Source organism: Pseudophryne corroboree, chromosome 4 (genome assembly GCF_028390025.1).
Source record: "Pseudophryne corroboree isolate aPseCor3 chromosome 4, aPseCor3.hap2, whole genome shotgun sequence".
Classification (NCBI taxonomy): Eukaryota; Metazoa; Chordata; class Amphibia; order Anura; family Myobatrachidae; genus Pseudophryne; species Pseudophryne corroboree.
Window position 1 is genome coordinate 910,275,401 of NC_086447.1, and position 20,310 is coordinate 910,295,710.

Here is a 20,310-nt window from a genome sequence, read left to right on the forward strand (position 1 = left end):
AAATTCTTTAGAAGTTCCTTGCGTTCCTGGAGGGGTTTCTTTCTGAAACCGATGCATTTCTTGAGGGGATGTGGCTTCTTATGAATGGGACACATGCGGTTGGGGTTTTCAATCCTATCACCTTGGTTGCTCTTGACAAGAGCTGATGCTGGTGTGGGAAGGATTTCAGTCTTTTTCAGTGATACTGGACCTCTGTGGTTCTTGTAGTTAGAGCGTGGGCTGTCAAACTTAGGGGTAGGTGAACCAGGATGATTTGACTCACTGTAGGAGAAGCTTGGGTCATTCTTGGATTCCGCAATGTTCTTGACAAACTCACAGAAGTAAGAAAAGGGGGGAAAGGAGACTCGATTTTCTCTTTTATATCTTGACCCAAGTGTAGTCCACCTTTCTTGAATACCGTATGGCAGCTTGGAAACTATTGGGTTTACCCCATGAGCTGTGTCCAGGTAACTGAGGCCAGGTAAGTGAGTGTCCATTTTGGCCAGCTGGAGTTCAAAGAGTAGGTCACTGAGTTCTTGGAATTTCTCATTGTCCTTGCCGGATATTTTTGGAAAATCCTGCAGCCGTTTGAACAGAGCATTCTCTATGGCTTCAGGACTTCCAAAGCTTCGTTCTAACCTTTCCCAAGCAGCAAAGAGGCCTGCCGCAGGATTATCAATGTGGACGGACCTGAGTCTCTTGACACGTTCTGTAGACTGTGGGCCCAGCCACGTGATCAGCAGATCTAGTTCTTCAGCAGCAGTAATACCAAGGTTATTAGTTGTGGATCTGAAGGCACGTTTCCAACCTCTGTAGTTCTCGGGCTGGTCATCAAACCTAGTGAGGCTGGTCTTAATAAGTTCACGACGAACCATGAATCTTGCAAAGTCTGACATGTCTGTTTTCTCTGACTTTGGGCAAGGAATTGCTGGCTGTGTAGTGCTGTTCATATTATTTGTGGTGTTCTGGGTAAGAGACATAGGGAGATAGGGCGGTGCGTAGGCATTCAACCTAAGAGCTGGTTTAAGGTCTGTAGGTCTCGCTGCATGTGGAACTGTGTGATTGCCAGGGATTTGGTGACTTACTGGCATATTGGGTTGTGACCAGGCATTTGTATATTGAGTTTGTTGAGGTGTTGGGCCTTGGTGCACTGTGGTGTGTGAAAATGGGTCAGGATGACCAAGTGATTGTGCATTGTACTGACCTTGGATGTGGCGTGTTGCATAGGGATCGGAGTCTTTTTGTTCCGGAAGGATGTCCCCTGGAAGGATGTCCGCACTGTCAGGAATGTTTGCAGCAATCAGGGGTTCACTGTTTTGACTTAGGACGTAGTCTCTTGTGCGCTTAAGAGGATCTTCCACATCCACTTCACTTGAACTGATGCTGTCTCTTTCACTTCCACTGCCAGCTTGTTCCAAAACCTTTAACCGTACCATTGCTGTGGCATACTCACATTGTTTCTCTAGAGCTTCTATTTCTGCTCTTTCACGTGCTATTCTAGATTCCATTTCTGCTCTTTCACGTGCAAAATCGGCTTGTATTTTAGCAGTTTCTGCTTCTGCACGTGCATTTATAAGTTGTTCGCTGAGCATGGAATATTTTGAGCTTCGTGACTTAGATGATCGTTTTGAACGCCTGGTGGACACAGAAATGCGTGATGATGTTTCCAATAATTGTGCAATTCTGGCTGGCTGCTGTCTTAGACTTAACTTCTCGCAATAGACTGTCTCGATCCAAATTAAGACGATAAAAGTTTTGCAGTTCTTCTAAAGAATCCTGGCTATTGAGTTTCTTCAAAATGCTTATATATTCCTTACTTGACACTTTATAAAGTTCATATACTGAACAAAGCTGTCCTAGTGCGCCCTCTAGCGGTGACACATCACAAACAGGCTGAGAAATGGTGGACATATGACCTTGCAATTTTTGCCATAAGTTTAGCACAGTGGAAGAAAGTTCATGTTTCCTACCTTCAAGATTCTCTTTTACCTTCCATGAAGGCTTTGCAGGGCGTTTAGACTGCAGGTTGAGATCCATAACTTCTCCTTGTTCTGATTGTAGATATTGCTCATCCTGAATAGCCTGAACTGTATTTCCTTCAGCCATGATAGTACACAGGAAAATGGATCTGAATAAGGCTAGAGTAAGTTTGTAGCTGGTTATGCTATAATGAGCTGTTATAGCTGCAAACACTGATTTCCTGTTACACTGCAGGCAAGCTTGTTATGTATTTGTATCTGCAGAAGCTGCAACTGGCTTACTGGTAGTTTTTATCAAACATCTTTTCACTATTCTGACTCAATAACTAGGCTGTAAGTATAGTGTTCTTCAGACAGTTACTCTGGGTATATGTCTACATTAACCAGTACTCACACCAAGAGACCTTATCAGATAGTGTCAACTCAAACCTCCGATATGTGAGATGAATCCAGATGAAGGTTTATTTCAAGCTGATATTCTTGTACAAAACAGCAGTAGGTGAAAAGATGATGTTTTACCAGAGCTGGTTGGAATCTAAAATGGCCGACACACATCGAGCTGAGCACAGGCTGAGGGCAGGTCTAATGACATCAGAACCTGGCTACAGGAAATCAGGAGGGACAATTTTTAACAAAATGCAAAGCTCTGCAATAAAACATGAAACACATATATCGTGGGACATGACACTATGGAACTCGCTACCCCGCACAGTTCCACAGGCCTCCACTCTAGAATCCTTCAAAAACAGACTCAAGACTTTCCTGTTACTAACGCGTTTCACAAATGTTTCTTAATGTAACCTTTTTATGTATCTATGTTGTGACAGTGGGAATATTTCTCAGCCTTCAAGCAAGCCTCGCGGCGGGAAGATGACATAGCCATCGTCACCAGCGGCATGAAAGTTGCTTTCAAACCAGATAGTCACCAGGTGGAACAGGTCAAGCTCAGCTATGGAGGGATGTCTCATGTCACCGTTTTGGCAACCGAGGCTTGTAAAGAGCTAGTTGGAAGGTAATATTCTACAGCCTGAACACCTTGAACACCTCCAGACATATCCAGGTAACTGCAATAGCTTGCGACTATAAATGTAATATCCTGGTTTTACCTTTTAAATGATTGCCCCGTTAAAACACCAGTCAGACCCGCTGGGATCTCTCCAATGTCTGCAAGTCGCAGGCTATTACATTTACATAGAAACATAGACTTTGACGGCAGATAAGAACCAAGAATAACTTGTCTGCCCCTTTTTAAACCATATTGTTACCTCAAACTCTATTTGATCCTTATTTAACATCATCGGTCTCATATATGTCTAGTGCTGCACACCTTTTAATGAATGATACAAGTTTAACAGCTGGATACAGTGGCACACACAGGGGGGGTTTCCTAGTGACTAGAAAACCGACCACAATTGGAGCAACACACTCTCATGACATAACGCCGTGATTCATGGGAGTTATCTCGGATCCACCCCCTCCCATTTGCCCGCAAATTGCGGCATTATGCTGTGAGGGGCTGGTGTCTAATGATACAACCCATTAAAAGCTACTGCATTGCATATTTCCTATAGAAGGTAAGTGTAAGAAATAGTAATATTTTATTATGGGAGCCAGAGGGCCTCGGAGGACAGTAAACGGCCACCTGTTGTGTTCTCAGTAATTATGTTCATCTGTCTCTTCACTTACTTTTGGTCACCCCTAATGAGGGCAGCCTTCCATGAAAACCAAAGATATAGGTTCAATACTTGATCCACAGGGGTAAACGCGGGATTTCTGGAGGGGTGTTTACAAATATTTGATTTTAGAGCGATTGTTGCCAGTTCATGAAAGATGCATAATTGGCACGTAACAAGCTCTGCTGCCACTGGGCAAATGCAACAACTCCATTCCGCATGTACTGTAGCGGCTGCTGACCAGGGCCGTTTCTTGGGGCAGGCGAGCAGTGCAACCGCACTGGGCGCCCGCCGCGGCACTAACTGTGGCTCCCTGCTTCCCCCTCCTATTTCTCCCCGAGTAACCTGCTCGGGGGGCGGAGTTTCACGGAATGACGCGGTTGCGTCGTTATGTCACGACGCAACCCCGTTACTCCGCGAAACTCCCCCCCCAAGGGGAGTACAGAGGAGGATCCAAGTTAGGAAGAGGGAAAGGCCGGCGCAAGGAGCGACTGGTGATGCGGGCCGAAGAGCGGTAATCGCCTCTGTAAGTATTCTCTCTCTCTCTCTCTCAATGTGTAAAATGGGGACACCTGCCGTAATGTGTGAAATGGGGACTCTTGCCTGCCGTAGTGTGGGGATTTAATGTATCAAGGGCATTGCGGTGTGTGGCATAACATGGTGCAGGGGGCATTACTGTGTGGGGCTTAATATGGTAGAATTTTTTTTCCCCGTGGTGGTCGTGATCTGTTGGAGCAGGGTCAAAAACTGGATTGTGAGGTAGTCTTTTCAGACGAGGCCATGCCCATTTAAATGAGACCACACCCATTTAGATGAGGCCACGCCCCTTGCAGTGAGCGCGCAAGTGTTTTTTTTTATCTAGGTGTGTGTGTAGGGGGGGGGGGGGCCACATTTTTTTATGTCATGGGTGGGCGCATTTTTAAATCTTGCACTGGGAGCCAAATTGGCTAGAAACAGCCCTGCTGCTGACCAGGCTTTGGGGAATGGGGGTTTTCGTGCAACAGGACCCACCCCTACCCCCATCACCCCTCTTGCATTTGCCTATGATACAGAAGATTAAAAAGAGATGTAGCCTGTGTGGCTGTATTAGTCTATTAACATTAGGTTTATGAAAACTTTTTATGTTTTGGGGGTGCAAAAACCTTTGGTGGATCAGTGCATAGAGCCCTTTATCAAAAGGGTGTAGATTTAGGGGTCAGGGTGCCCCTAGGTATTACAGTAATGCCCCCTCCCCACTGCCCAATTTCATTCTTTTCGTTGGTTATAAGACCTGATCTGGCAGTTTGCACTAATATAATAGTAAAACATGCCTTGAGTAAGTAAGAAGGACCGCTTACAGGGGCAGTCTGCGCTTTTACCACCATTCGACGTGCATTACGGAAGAGGGGACATATGTGAATGGGCAAATATTTTCTGTAAAAGCGCTGCGGAATATGTGTGCGCTATATAAATAGCTGGTAATAAATAAATAAATAATGTAACTGGGAAATTCCAGAATTACAGTAACAAGGCAAACGTCCGAGTACTGCCCCCCAGCAGGTGGCGCCCCAAGGCTTAATGGGAAATTCACCACTGTTTCTCAGCAATAGCCAATGGTTCCCCTGAGATCACAGGCCGGGCCCCCTAACCCCTGTCCCTGCCTGGAAGTAATGGCAGCGCCTGCATTATACTGGATGCAACGGTTAATTGCATCCACTTGGCATAGGGCTAACAATTGCCCTATTGCCTAAATCTATGCACAGCTGTAGTGTAGGGCATCACAACAGGAGCAAAACAGCTCATTCATTCTATTCTGTACACTCCCACTGTAAAGCGCTACGAAATATGCTGGCGCTATATAAGTAACTGTTAATAAATTATTTTTACGATACACTAACCTTGCTGCTGCACTTTGGGGGTAATTCAGATCTGATCGCAGCAGCAAATTTGTTAGCAGATGGGCAAAACAATGGGGGTGATTCCGAGTTGTTCGCTCGTTATTTTTTTTTTTCGCTACAGAGCGATTAGTCGCAAACTGCGCATGCGCAATGTTCGCAGTGCGCCTGCGCCAAGTAAATTAGCACAAAAGTTTGGTATTTTACTCACGGCGTAACAAGGATTTTTCATCGTTCTGGTGATCGGAGTGTGATTGACAGGAAGTGGGTGTTTCTGGGTGGAAACTGGACGTTTTCTGGGAGTGTGCGGAGAAACGCTGGCGTTTCTGGGAAAAACGCGGGAATGTCTGGAGAAACGGAGGAGTGTCTGGCCGAACGCTGGGTGTGTTTGTGACGTCAAACCAGGAACGAAACTGACTGAATTGATCGCAGATGCCGAGTAAGTCTGGAGCTACTCAGAAACTGCTAAGAAGTGTCTATTCGCAATTCTGCTAAACTAAGATTCACTCCCAGAGGGCGGCGGCCTAGCGTGTGCAATGCTGCTAAAAGCAGCTAGCGAGCGAACAATTTGGATTGAGGGCCAAAGTTCCTGCTGCGATCAACTCAGAATTACCCCCCATGTGCAGTGCAGGGGGGGCAGATGTAACATGTACAGAGAGAGAAAGATTTGGGTGGGTTATATTGTTTCTGTGCAGGGTAAATACTGCAATTTAGATTTCAGTTTGAACACACCCCACCCAAATCAAACTCTCTCTGCACATGTTACATCTGCCCCACCTGCTCTCAGGTCCGGCGCTACCCGCTCAGCGAAGGGATGCAGTGCAGAGAGGCGCTGTCCCTGCTCTGCATCCTTGCTATACCGCAATGTCACTCCGGGTTACAGCGCAGTGATCACATGATATCTATCTCCAACCAGAGAATGGAACGACAGCTTACTCCAGGACACCTGCAGGCTTCTCGCCAAAGAGATGGCGCTGTCTCCCGACGTCCCAGGAGGAATGGTGGAATTCCGGCACACCCTGACCCTCAGCTTCTTCTTCAAATTTTATCTTACGGTTCTAAAGAAGCTGGAACGTGACCTAAATGGGGAAGTGAGTGTTAATACGAGTTCCAGCAGTGTTAATGGTTATTATTAGCTGCAGTATATGTCCCGTCAAATCCCCGGTGGGCCGCACTGCCTGCAGGCCACACCTCCTCCTCCTCTAGGGTTCAGTACCTCTCTATTGGTTGGCCAAGTCCCTCTGTGGTGGCTGGTCAGACCCCTTAAGCTTGGGCCCCTACCTCTGCATTCCCTGGTCGGCCCTTTATGTCCCAGTCCAACACTGGTTCTTACAGGTATGCAATCACTATGAATGTCGACAGTCCATTTAAAGGGTTAGGGTTGAGGGATCTGCGCGGTCTTGCACCCACCGCGTGATTTTTTATTTGTTTCCGTTATCTGTCTAATTATTTTTCATTATTATTTCCTTGCTCTAGTATTCCTTTTCCGACGCTGTCTCTCCGGAATATGAGAGCGCCACAGAATTGTTCAGTAAGCCCGAGACCTCCAGCGTCCAGCTCTTTCAGGTAACATTGGGGGACATTTACTAAGCAGTGATAAGAGCGGAGAAGTGAGCCAGTGGACAAGTGCCCATGGCAACCAATCAGCACTGAAGTAACATCTATAATTTGCATACTATAAAATTATACACAGCTGCTGATTGGTTGATGGGGAAACTTCTCCACTGGCCCACTTCTCCACTCTTATCACTGCTTAGGCATGTGTATTATAATTGAACATTTGTTGGGTAGGACCAAGATAAGTCTAAATTTAAAAAAAAATAGTTTGCAAAGTGTGCAAGCAAAATTTTCTTTGGTGGCGCTGCGTACTTCGATTTTGGATTGATAAATGGTGATGACAGTTTTCCTATCACCACGATATGGAAAATCATTGAAATCGTTGCTTTCTAATAAACAGGTGCATCTGTGAGGATTGGACACATTGCTAAAATGCTATAAGGGGGCAGCAAAGGGAAGCTCCCAGCTTTGTGGATGGCCGCAGAACCACTTTGTCCCAGTTTTGAGATGACGGAGAACAGGTCTTGCCCTGTGTTTTTAGTGGGTCACTCAGAGTTGATTGCTCGCTAGCAACTTTTTGCAGCGCTGTGATCAGGTTAAACTCGACAAAACTGCAATGTGCAGGCGCGATGTACGGGTACAAAGTGGATCGTTGCTGGGCGATGGATTTAACGAAGAATCCATTTGCACAGCCGATCGCAAGATGATTGACAGGAAGAAGCAACTGACCGTTTTCAGGGAGTGGTTGGGATAACGCAGGCGTGTCCAAGCGTATTCGGGACGTCAATTCGGGATCGGACAGGCTGAAGTGATTGCAAGGGCTGAGTAAGTTCAGATCTACTTTTGTACCGCTCGGCTGCAAAAGCGTTTGCACACTTGCAAAGCTAAAATACACTCCCCCATAGGCGGCGACTGTGCGTTTGCACGGCTGCCAAAAGTTGCTAGCGAGCGATCAATTCAGAATGACTCCCTTAGTTGGATGCATTGTGTGCTTTCAAGCGAGTAGTTGTCAAATGAAGAAGGCCAGCCTGTGCGTCATATATTACATCAAAGCTCTTTGTTTTTTTCAGGAGGTTCCAGCAGGCCAGGACCCGGGAGACTTTGTAGGGCGTCCCATAATGCACCTGTCAGCCATGAAGCAAGCGACAGGAGAAGCCGTATACTGCGATGACATCCCCCATTATGAAAACGAGCTCTATCTAGCATTAATAACCAGCACCAAGGCTCACGCTAAAATAATGTAAGGGGTGGGGATAAATGTCATTTTTCTTAAGTACAGAATATGGGGCCATGGAGATGTGACGCAATGTGATGGCCTGCCCCCCGCGCAGTGCCCCGATACACTTCATGACACTGAGCAGAGGTGTTATGATGGAATCACATCATACCACCCCTGCATTGTGCCCAGGACCCCCTTCCCCCCACCCCCATGTGCATCTCATATAGCGGGGACTGGGAGGTCCACATGTAGGAAGAGGCACAGAATCCCAGACAGATTTGGGAGCTGGGAATGGGATAACTGGTGTACAGCGTCATGTCATTCTCATTTCTCTACAGCTCCATTGATGAGTCTGAGGCCGCGCTCACTCCAGGATTTGTCTGTTTCATTTCCGCTAAAGACGTCCCAGGAAGCAACATTACTGGGTTCAGTCACGATGAGGAGGTTTTCGCAGAGAGTCTGGTAAGTGGGATTAGTGAAATACAATGTAGCGTCACGTTTCCTTCTTTTGCGCGGTTGGGGTGGGGTACTGGAAAGAGGACAACGGCGCCTTTGTTACGTGTCAGACAATCATTCAGCACAATTATACTATAGATTTTTCACTAACGAGTCTGATGGCAGGATGTACTAATGCAATGTGTTGCGCTGTGTGAGGGATTCGATCTGAACGGATTCCTCCCAGTATGCCCTTTGGCTGCTGCATCCTTCTGCGCATGTGCAGCCGGACTCCCGGACCATAAGCCTAGGACCCAGAGCGCATCGCGAAGGACAACTCTTATTGGGAGAGATGTCTTTCGCAATACTAATCGCATGTTAGTACATATGCGATTAGTATCGGTGGATGTGTGGCGGTATGTACACCGCAAGGTTAGTACATTCCGCCCTGAGTGCGATCAGTAAAGCACCAGCCTACACCAGCCACATGTGTAATGCTTAGATGGACCTGGTCAGCTGTAAATTATCGCTGGAAAACGTTATGCACATAAATAATACTGACAATTACCGTCTACCTACCCGTATAATGTTATAACTATCAGGGCCTGAGTGTGAGTCAAACGCAGCCTCAGTCGTCTTTGCATCTTTTGCTGTAGCCACGTCTGCAACTAATGCCTCTACAAAGCCCTTCCCTGGTGTACGTCCGTGCGTCCGAATGTGCAGGGCCTGAGACACCGGCGCCCAGCATCTATAGATGGTGCATTGCTGTGTGGTGCGTCTTTAGCCACCACCATCGGACGGGCCATTGAAACGTGCACCATCCCTGTGGCAGTTGCAGTTTCTCCGTCAGGGTATGGCTCCCGTGTGAGCATCTCTCTGTACAACCGCTTGTAGCGACATGCCCGGCGACACTCCTGCAACGCTCTCTGTGCATCCATTTAGATACCCCCATCACCTCCCAGTCACCACTCAGGAACTCCCAATATATTCCAGAGACCATGCACCCAGATACAGTGTACTACATCTCTGTATGAGCGACATCGGGTAACTAAAACTCAAATGAAAAACATTGCTCCCCTGCATCCAACATTGGCGCTGCCTCAGATCTCGCCCCGGACTCACTCATTTTTGTGAGTCCAGCGCTACCGTGAGGCCAGTCCAGATTTTGTGGATTTCCCTACTTGAGCACAGATTACTAAATCTAAATGAAAGGAGAACCTATGGTTTTTAATACTGTAACCCTATCACACACTTCCAGTGAGCATACAAGCAGGTGAGCTCAGTGGTGGAACTATCGAGTGCTGGCCCATGTGCAAAAATATGGTTTTCCACCTCCCCTCTCCTTCACCCCCACTCTGACTCAAAGTTACAGTAGTAAGGTCATACTGTATATGACAGTTGGGTAGGGGTTGTAGTAGGAACATATTATAACTGGGTGGGTAGTAGCTTGTACATATGAGAGCTTGATGGGGAAAGTAGTACAGGTGACTGGGGTAGTATTAGGCACAGGTGACAAGTAGTAGGGACACAAGATGACAGTAGTGGTGGAAGATGGGTGGGGTAGTAGTAGAAGTAGACACACAGATGGCAGCTGGGGATAGTGGTGGTAGTAGGATGGACACACATAGAGGCAGTGGAGGATACTGGTATCGTACCTCTGTTAACCAAGGCACATTGCCAGTAGTTCTGCCCCAGGTGAGCTGCTACTACGCCAACACTAAGGTAGCTCATCCTAAGTATATAGTGTACATGGATTGATGAATATTCAACAACAAAAGCCTCTCGTATTTATTAATACAAATTGGTGGATTACTCGCTGAAATCTTTATAATCTGTCGCACAGGTGACATGCGTTGGACACGTGATTGGCGCAGTAGTCTCTGACACCCAGGAACACGCACAACGGGCAGCGAAAGCAGTGAAAGTTTTATATGAAGAACTGAAGCCCATTGTTACTATCCAGGTATACGAACCCGATGTAGTGATATAGCGCCACTCATCTATGGTAACGAATTTAAAGCAAAGGTCTGTTATCTATATGTCCGACTGTATGCTCCTAAACGTAATTGTGTCCGTCCAGCCAAGGTTAAAACTTAACACAAGGGCATTCCTTAATGCCTAGGCTTACCATACTGTCCCTTTAAAAAGGGACATTCATAAATTACTCAGGTTCTGTGCCTGATTAAAACCAGGTGAAATGCAGACTACAGAACCTGTGTAATTCATGAGTGTCCCAGTTTAAAGGGATAGTATGGTAGGCCTTTTACAGTTAGATACGGATTCAAGTAATTCAGTACTTCTGAAAAGGCAGCGGGAATAGTCTACACCAGACGTTATCAAACGTGATCCTCAAGGCACCCACCGTTCCAGGTTAAAGTGTATCCATGCTTGGCCACAGGTGACTTAACCATCTGTGCTGAGCGATGGCTATACCTAATAGCTGGACCTTTGCTGTGGCTTGAGGACCACGTTTGAGAGCCTCTGGTCTATACTATGGGCCTTGCATTGTCAGATATGAGATCAGACATGAATAGGTCATTTATAGTCTACAAACTATGCTCTTTCTCCTTCTGGAATCTCACTTTTTTGCAACAATCCTACAGGAAGCAATTGAAAAGGAGTCGTTTTATCCACCCAGGAAGAGAATTGAAAATGGGAACATAGAGCAAGGCTTTCAGGAGGCGGATCACGTCCTAGAAGGTAACAAAGCTCCACATCACTTATAGAGGCTGTGTATGCTTATGTAGGCATATTTCTTTATATCTCATATAAGATGTGCCAGGGATCAGACATCTGAGGAAGGAGAGCACTGCCTCCAAGAGCGTACAATCTAGCTAGTAAGACGTGGCACTGTGTGTGGGGTTAACTGCAAATGCGAGAAGAGAGTTGTCCCGGGCCATGGTGTTACTTATAATGTTAAACCCCTTTCCCTATTCACCTTTGCCTTTTCGCTCAATGCCAGGATTACACAGTGGTTTTACTTTGAACCCGCCCTCAATGCCACCTAAGATGTGAACCTCAATTACCCTCAATTAAATAGGGCAGTTTAACGTGACCATTCCTCAGCTCATGCCTCCGTCTGATTAATCTGATTAGAGCGATGATATTATGATATAGACGGATTGCTGCTCAGAGATTTGGGGGTCCCCATCACTGGTACAATGTTTGTGGGAAACTTTCTTATCCCCCAATTGCCTACAAATGACACATTCACCCAACGTTTTGGCTTGGCAGCTGGCATCGTGCTGAGATGATTTCGGAATGTTGGCAGTGAAATGTAAGTGTGTGGCACAGTCACTCAGCATCGGCTGAAGAAGAATATTGCTGCAGCATGGAGGGTTATAGAAGGGGCGACTGAGCGGATGGGGCACTGGGAACAAGGGGTGTGCCGCAAAGTCATATGACACACAGTAATACGGTTACCCCAATATATAATATACCACACATCTGTGCCACACTGTGCCTCTATCTTATAATATGCCAGATGATAGCCCCAGTTTATATTATGTATGCCACACATTGCCCCAGTTTAATTTATGCCAAATAGGGCTTGAATCATATTATATCATTTATATGTATGCAAAAACCCAATGGTATGCTTACAAATACGATGTTTGGGGGGCTGCACATGTGCAGAATGAGTTTTGCCCTGTCGCTCGCAGCCCCCTGTCATTGATTGACATGCTGTGGCGTTTGGGGGGGTGGAGCGGGGGCGGCACCCGGCATGACGGATCCAGGGTCTGAGTCGTTGGACGCACGCTTCATGGACCCCGGTGTACGGATCCTATGGCCATCCTGAGTACGTTTCAGCGTCCACAGGCTGGCCGGTGCCTGTAACCATCACGAATTGCAACCGATGGTTGCGATGGTGATACGACGCTGCGTTCTTAGACGTTGCACCCGGAATCTCGTTAATGCTAACAAGAGGCGTATATCCCCTATAGACTCCTCCTGCCGCATTCACATTTTAATGACACGGAATTGCACAGCTGCTTCCGTGTGGCTGTGCATTGCCATACAAACATGGATCGGGTCCTTACCTCCAGTTTATAATATGTACAGTGTTCCACACTGTTCTTCTAGCTCATATTATGTATGCCACACTATGCCCCCCATTTATAATATGTATACCACACTGTGCCCCCATTTATAAAATGTATGCCACACTGTGCCCCCATTTCTAATATGTATGACACACTCTGCCCCCCATTTATAATATGTATGCCACACTGTGCCCCCCATTTATAACATGTATGCCACACTGTGCCCCCATTTATAACATTTATGCCACACTGTGCCCCCATTTATAATATGTATGACACACTCTGCCCCCCATTTATAACATGTATGCCACACTGTGCCCCCATTTATAATATGTATGCCACACTATGCCCCCTATTTATAATATGTATGCCACATTGTGCCCCCCATTTATAATAAGTATGCCACACTGTGCCCCCATTTATATTATGTATGTCACACTATGCCTCCCATTTATAATATGTATGCCACACTGTGCCCCCCATTTATAATATGTATGCCACACTATGCCCCATATTTATAATATGTATGCCACATTGTGCCCCCCATTTATAATATGTATGCCACACTGTGCCCCCCAACTGTGCCCCAATTTATAATCTGTATGCCACATTGTGCCCCCCAATTATAATAAGTATGACACTGTGCCCCTCATTTATAATATGTATGTCACACTATGCCTCCCATTTATAATATGTATGCCACACTGTGCCCCCCATTTATAATATGTATGCCACACTATGCACCCTATTTATAATAAGTATGCCACATTGTGCCCCCCATTTATAATATGTATGCCACACTGTGCCCCCCAACTGTGCCCCCATTTATGATATGTATGTCACAAATTAGAAGCATGGGCAGCCAAATGGAGAATGCGCTTCAACACAGACAAGTGTAAGGTAATGCACTGTGGTAACAAGAACAAAAAATACACCTACCTACTAAATGGGGTAAAATTAGGGGATTCTGTACTGGAAAAGGACTTAGGTGTCCTCATAGATAGCAAGCTAAGCAGTAGTACCCAAAGTAGGACTGCAGCAAAGAAGGCTTTTAAGATATTAGCATGCATAAAACGGGGTATTGATGCTAGGGACGAGAGTATTATACTCCCGTTATATAAATCACTAGTGAGGCCACACCTTGAATACTGTGTACAATTCTGGGCACCGTACTACAAAAAGGATATCCTGGAGCTAGAAAAGGTACAGAGGAGGGCGACCAAACTAATTAAGGGCATGGAGACGATGGAATACAAGGAAAGGCTTGAAAGACTAGGCATGTTTACATTGGAAAAGCGGAGACTAAGAGGGGATATGATCAACATCTACAAATAATAAGAATTTACTTACCGATAATTCTATTTCTCGGAGTCCGTAGTGGATGCTGGGGTTCCTGAAAGGACCATGGGGAATAGCGGCTCCGCAGGAGACAGGGCACAAAAAGTAAAGCTTTTCCAGATCAGGTGGTGTGCACTGGCTCCTCCCCCTATGACCCTCCTCCAGACTCCAGTTAGGTACTGTGCCCGGACGAGCGTACACAATAAGGGAGGATTTTGAATCCCGGGTAAGACTCATACCAGCCACACCAATCACACCGTACAACTTGTGATCTAAACCCAGTTAACAGTATGATAACAGAGGAGCCTCTGAAAGATGGCTCCCTAAACAATAACCCGAATTAGTTAACAATAACTATGTACAAGTATTGCAGATAATCCGCACTTGGGATGGGCGCCCAGCATCCACTACGGACTCCGAGAAATAGAATTATCGGTAAGTAAATTCTTATTTTCTCTATCGTCCTAGTGGATGCTGGGGTTCCTGAAAGGACCATGGGGATTATACCAAAGCTCCCAAACGGGCGGGAGAGTGCGGATGACTCTGCAGCACCGAATGAGAGAACTCCAGGTCCTCTTTTGCCAGGGTATCAAATTTGTAGAATTTTACAAACGTGTTCTCCCCTGACCACGTAGCTGCTCGGCAGAGTTGTAATGCCGAGACCCCTCGGGCAGCCGCCCAAGATGAGCCCACCTTCCTTGTGGAATGGGCCTTAACAGATTTAGGCTGTGGCAGGCCTGCCACAGAATGTGCAAGTTGAATTGTGTTACAAATCCAACGAGCAATCGACTGCTTAGAAGCAGGCGCACCCAACTTGTTGGGTGCATACAGTATAAACAGCGAGTCAGATTTTCTGGCTCCAGCCGTCCTTGAAATGTATATTTTTAAAGCTCTGACAACGTCCAACAACTTGGAGTCCTCCAAGTCGCTTGTAGCCGCAGGCACTACAATAGGCTGGTTCAGGTGAAACGCTGATACCACCTTAGGGAGAAAATGCGGACGCGTCCGCAGCTCTGCCCTATCCGAATGGAAAATTAAATAAGGGCTTTTATAAGATAAAGCCGCCAGTTCAGATACTCTCCTGGCGGAAGCCAGGGCCAGTAACATAGTCACTTTCCATGTGAGATATTTCAAATCCACATTTTTTAGTGGTTCAAAACAATGGGATTTGAGGAAATCTAAAACTACATTTAGATCCCACGGTGCCACCGGAGGCACCACAGGAGGCTGTATATGCAGTACTCCTTTGACAAAAGTCTGGACCTCAGGGACTGAGGCCAATTCTTTTTGGAAGAATATTGACAGGGCCGAAATTTGAACCTTAATAGATCCCAATTTGAGACCCATAGACAACCCTGATTGCAGGAAATGTAGGAAACGACCCAGTTGAAATTCCTCCGTCGGAGCACTCCGATCCTCGCACCACGCAACATATTTTCGCCAAATGCGGTGATAATGCTTCGCGGTGACTTCCTTTCTTGCCTTAATCAAGGTAGGAATGACTTCTTCTGGAATGCCTTTTCCTTTTAGGATCTGGCGTTCAACCGCCATGCCGTCAAACGCAGCCGCGGTAAGTCTTGAAAGAGGCAGGGACCCTGTTGAAGCAGGTCCCTTCTCAGAGGTAGAGGCCACGGATCGTCCGTGACCATCTCTTGAAGTTCCGGGTACCAAGACCTTCTTGGCCAATCCGGAGCCACTAGTATCGTTCTTACTCCGCTTTGCCGTATGATTCTCAATACCTTTGGTATGAGAGGCAGAGGAGGAAACACATACACTGACTGGTACACCCAAGGTGTTACCAGCGCGTCCACAGCTATTGCCTGCGGATCTCTTGACCTGGCGCAATACCTGTCCAGTTTTTTGTTGAGGCGAGACGCCATCATGTCCACCATTGGTCTTTCCCAACGGTTTATTAGCATGTGGAAAACTTCTGGATGAAGTTCCCACTCTCCCGGGTGAAGATCGTGTCTGCTGAGGAAGTCTGCTTCCCAGTTGTCCACGCCCGGGATGAACACTGCTGACAGTGCTATCACGTGATTCTCCGCCCAGCGAAGGATCCTGGCAGCTTCTGCCATTGCACTCCTGCTTCTTGTGCCGCCCTGTCTGTTTACATGGGCGACTGCCGTGATGTTGTCCGACTGGATCAACACCGGTCTTCCTTGAAGCAGAGGTTCCGCCTGGCTTAGAGCATTGTAGATTGCTCTTAGTTCCAGAATGTTTATGTGAAGAGACTTTTCCAGGCTCGACCACACTCCCTGGAAGTTTCTTCCTTGTGTGACTGCTCCCCAGCCTCTCAGGCTGGCGTCCGTGGTCACCAGGATCCAATCCTGTATGCCGAATCTGCGGCCCTCCAATAGATGAGCCCTCTGCAACCACCACAGAAGAGATACCCTTGTCCTTGGAGACAGGGTTATCCGCAGGTGCATCTGAAGATGCGACCCTGACCATTTGTCCAACAGATCCCTTTGGAAAATTCTTGCATGGAATCTGTCGAATGGAATTGCTTCGTAAGAAGCCACCATTTTTCCCAGGACTCTTGTGCATTGATGTACAGACACCTTTCCTGGTTTTAGGAGGTTCCTGACCAGGTCGGATAACTCCTTGGCTTTTTCCTCGGGAAGAAAAACCTTTTTCTGAACCGTGTCCAGAATCATCCCTAGGAACAGCAGACGAGTTGTCGGCATTAATTGGGATTTTGGAATATTCAGAATCCATCCGTGCTGCTTTAGCACCTCTTGAGATAGTGCTAATCCCATCTCTAGCTGTTCTCTGGACCTTGCCCTTATTAGGAGATCGTCCAAGTATGGGATAATTAATACGCCTTTTCTTCGAAGAAGAATCATCATCTCGGCCATTACCTTTGTAAAGACCCGAGGTGCCGTGGACAAACCAAACGGCAGCGTCTGAAACTGATAGTGACAGTTTTGTACAACGAACCTGAGGTACCCCTGGTGTGAGGGGTAAATTGGAACGTGGAGATACGCATCCTTGATGTCCAAGGATACCATAAAGTCCCCTTCTTCCAGGTTCGCTATCACTGCTCTGAGTGACTCCATCTTGAACTTGAACTTCTTTATGTACAGGTTCAAGGACTTCAGATTTAGAATAGGCCTTACCGAGCCATCCGGCTTCGGTACCACAAATAGAGTGGAATAATACCCCTTCCCTTGTTGTAGAAGAGGTACCTTGACTATCACCTGCTGAGAGTACAGCTTGTGAATGGCTTCCAAAACCGTCTCCCTTTCGGAGGGGGACGTTGGTAAAGCAGACTTCAGGAAACGGCGAGGTGGATCTGTCTCTACTTCCAACCTGTACCCCTGAGATATTATCTGCAGGATCCAGGGATCTACCTGCGAGTGAGCCCACTGCGCGCTGTAATTTTTGAGACGACCGCCCACCGTCCCCGAGTCCGCTTGAGAAGCCCCAGCGTCATGCTGAGGCTTTTGTAGAAGCCGGGGAGGGCTTCTGTTCCTGGGAAGGAGCTGCCTGTTGCTGTCTCTTCCCTCGACCTCTGCCTCGTGGCAGATATGAATAGCCCTTTGCTCTCTTATTTTTAAAGGAACGAAAAGGCTGCGGTTGAAAAGTCGGTGCCTTTTTCTGTTGGGGAGTGACTTGAGGTAGAAAGGTGGATTTCCCGGCTGTAGCCGTGGCCACCAAATCTGATAGACCGACTCCAAATAACTCCTCCCCTTTATACGGCAAAACTTCCATATGCCGTTTTGAATCCGCATCGCCTGTCCACTGTCGCGTCCATAAAGCTCTTCTGGCCGAAATGGACATAGCACTTACCCGTGATGCCAGTGTGCAGATATCCCTCTGTGCATCACGCATATAAAGAAATGCATCCTTTATTTGTTCTAACGACAGTAAAATATTGTCCCTGTCCAGGGTATCAATATTTTCAATCAGGGACTCTGACCAAACTACCCCAGCACTGCACATCCAGGCAGTCGCTATAGCTGGTCGTAGTATAACACCTGCATGTGTGTATATACTTTTTTGGATATTTTCCATCCTCCTATCTGATGGATCTTTAAGTGCGGCCGTCTCAGGAGAGGGTAACGCCACTTGTTTAGATAAGCGTGTTAGCGCCTTGTCCACCCTAGGAGGTGTTTCCCAGCGCTCCCTAACCTCAGGCGGGAAAGGGTATAATGCCAATAATTTCTTTGAAATTATCAGCTTTTTATCAGGGGCAACCCACGCTTCATCACACACGTCATTTAATTCTTCTGATTCAGGAAAAACTATAGGTAGTTTTTTCACACCCCACATAATACCCTGTTTAGTGGTACCTGTAGTATCAGCTAAATGTAACGCCTCCTTCATTGCCAAAATCATATAACGTGTGGCCCTACTGGAAAATACGGTTGATTCGTCACCGTCACCACTGGAATCAGTGCCTGTGTCTGGGTCTGTGTCGACCGACTGAGGCAAAGGGCGTTTCACAGCCCCTGACGGTGTTTGAGGCGCCTGGACAGGCACTAATTGATTGTCCGGCCGCCTCATGTCGTCAAACGACTGCTTAAGCGAGTTGACGCTATCCCGTAATTCCACAAATAAAGGCATCCATTCTGGTGTCGACCCCCTAGGAGGTGACATCCCCATATTTGGCAATTGCTCCGCCTCCACACCAATATCGTCCTCATACATGTCGACACACACGTACCGACACACAGCAGACACACAGGGAATGCTCTACACGAAGACAGGACCCACTAGCCCTTTGGGGAGACAGAGGGAGAGTCTGCCAGCACACACCAAAAAAGCGCTATATATGACAGGGATAGCCTTATAATAAGTGCTCCCTTATAGCTGCTTTATATATATCAAAATATTGCCATTAAATTTGCCCCCCCTCTCTGTTTTACCCTGTTTCTGTAGTGCAGTGCAGGGGAGAGACCTGGGAGCCGTCCTGACCAGCGGAGCTGTGAGAGGAAATGGCGCCGTGTGCTGAGGAGATAGGCCCCGCCCCTTTTTCGGCGGGCTCGTCTCCCGCTATTTTGTGAATCCAGGCAGGGGTTAAATATCTCCATATAGCCTCTGGGGGCTATATGTGAGGTATTTTTAGCCTTTTAATAGGTTTTCATTTGCCTCCCAGGGCGCCCCCCCCCAGCGCCCTGCACCCTCAGTGACTGCGTGTGAAGTGTGCTGAGAGGAAAATGGCGCACAGCTGCAGTGCTGTGCGCTACCTTTAGAAGACTGCAGGAGTCTTCAGCCGCCGATTCTGGACCTCTTCTTGCTTCAGCATCTGTGAGGGGGCCGGCGGCGTGGCTCCGGTGACCATCCAGGCTGTACCTGTGATCGTCCCTCTGGAGCTTCATGTCCAGTAGCCAAGAAACCAATCCATCCTGCACGCAGGTGAGTTCACTTCTTCTCCCCTCTGTCCCTCGTTGCAGTGATCCTGTTGCCAGCAGGAATCACTGTAAAATAAAAAACCTAAGCTAAACTTTCTCTAAGCAGCTCTTTATGAGAGCCACCTAGAATTGCACCCTTCTCGGCCGGGCACAAAAATCTAACTGGAGTCTGGAGGAGGGTCATAGGGGGAGGAGCCAGTGCACACCACCTGATCTGGAAAAGCTTTACTTTTTGTGCCCTGTCTCCTGCGGAGCCGCTATTCCCCATGGTCCTTTCAGGAACCCCAGCATCCACTAGGACGATAGAGAAATATAAGGGGACAATACACAGAGCTTGCGCGGGACCTGTTTTTGGTTAGATCAACCAAGAGGACTCGTGGACACTCGCTCAGGTTAGAGGAGAGGAGATTCCGCACAATACGGCGTAAAGGCTTTTTCACGGTAAGGACAATACGTGTTTGGAATTCCCTGCCTGAGGGAGTTGTAATGGCGGAATCTGTCAACACCTTTAAGAATGGGTTAGATAAATTCCTAATGGATAAGGATATCCAGGGGTATGGTGCATAGTCATGCATTATAGTTACTATATAAATAGGGATAAAATGCAACGGCTGACAGCAGCATCAGTTAGAAATTTTAGTCAAATCATCATGCATAGGAGACCACAAATAGGTTGAACTCGATGGACAATTGTCTTTTTTCAACCTCAGATTAGAGATGAGCGGGTTCGGTTCCTCGGAATCCGAACCCCCCCGAACTTCACGCTTTTTACACGGGTCCGAGGCAGACTCGGATCTTCCCGCCTTGCTCGGCTAACCCGAGCGCGCCCGAACGTCATCATCCCGCTGTCGGATTCTCA

At 47.2% G+C, this 20,310-nt stretch overlaps 1 protein-coding gene across 5 annotated transcripts in view; it reads left to right on the top strand.

Moving 5' to 3' along the window:
• Window positions 1-20,310, top strand: part of XDH (xanthine dehydrogenase) — a 440,380-nt gene that overhangs the window by 306,297 nt on the left and 113,773 nt on the right. For all 5 annotated transcript variants that reach the window (XM_063918955.1, XM_063918959.1, XM_063918954.1 and 2 more), the window contains 7 exons: window positions 2,786-2,970; window positions 6,422-6,596; window positions 6,982-7,071; window positions 8,133-8,302; window positions 8,620-8,743; window positions 10,560-10,679; window positions 11,320-11,416. In XM_063918955.1, coding sequence (XP_063775025.1) covers window positions 2,786-2,970; window positions 6,422-6,596; window positions 6,982-7,071; window positions 8,133-8,302; window positions 8,620-8,743; window positions 10,560-10,679; window positions 11,320-11,416 — 961 coding nt within the window. The remainder of the gene's footprint in view (window positions 1-2,785; window positions 2,971-6,421; window positions 6,597-6,981; window positions 7,072-8,132; window positions 8,303-8,619; window positions 8,744-10,559; window positions 10,680-11,319; window positions 11,417-20,310) is intronic.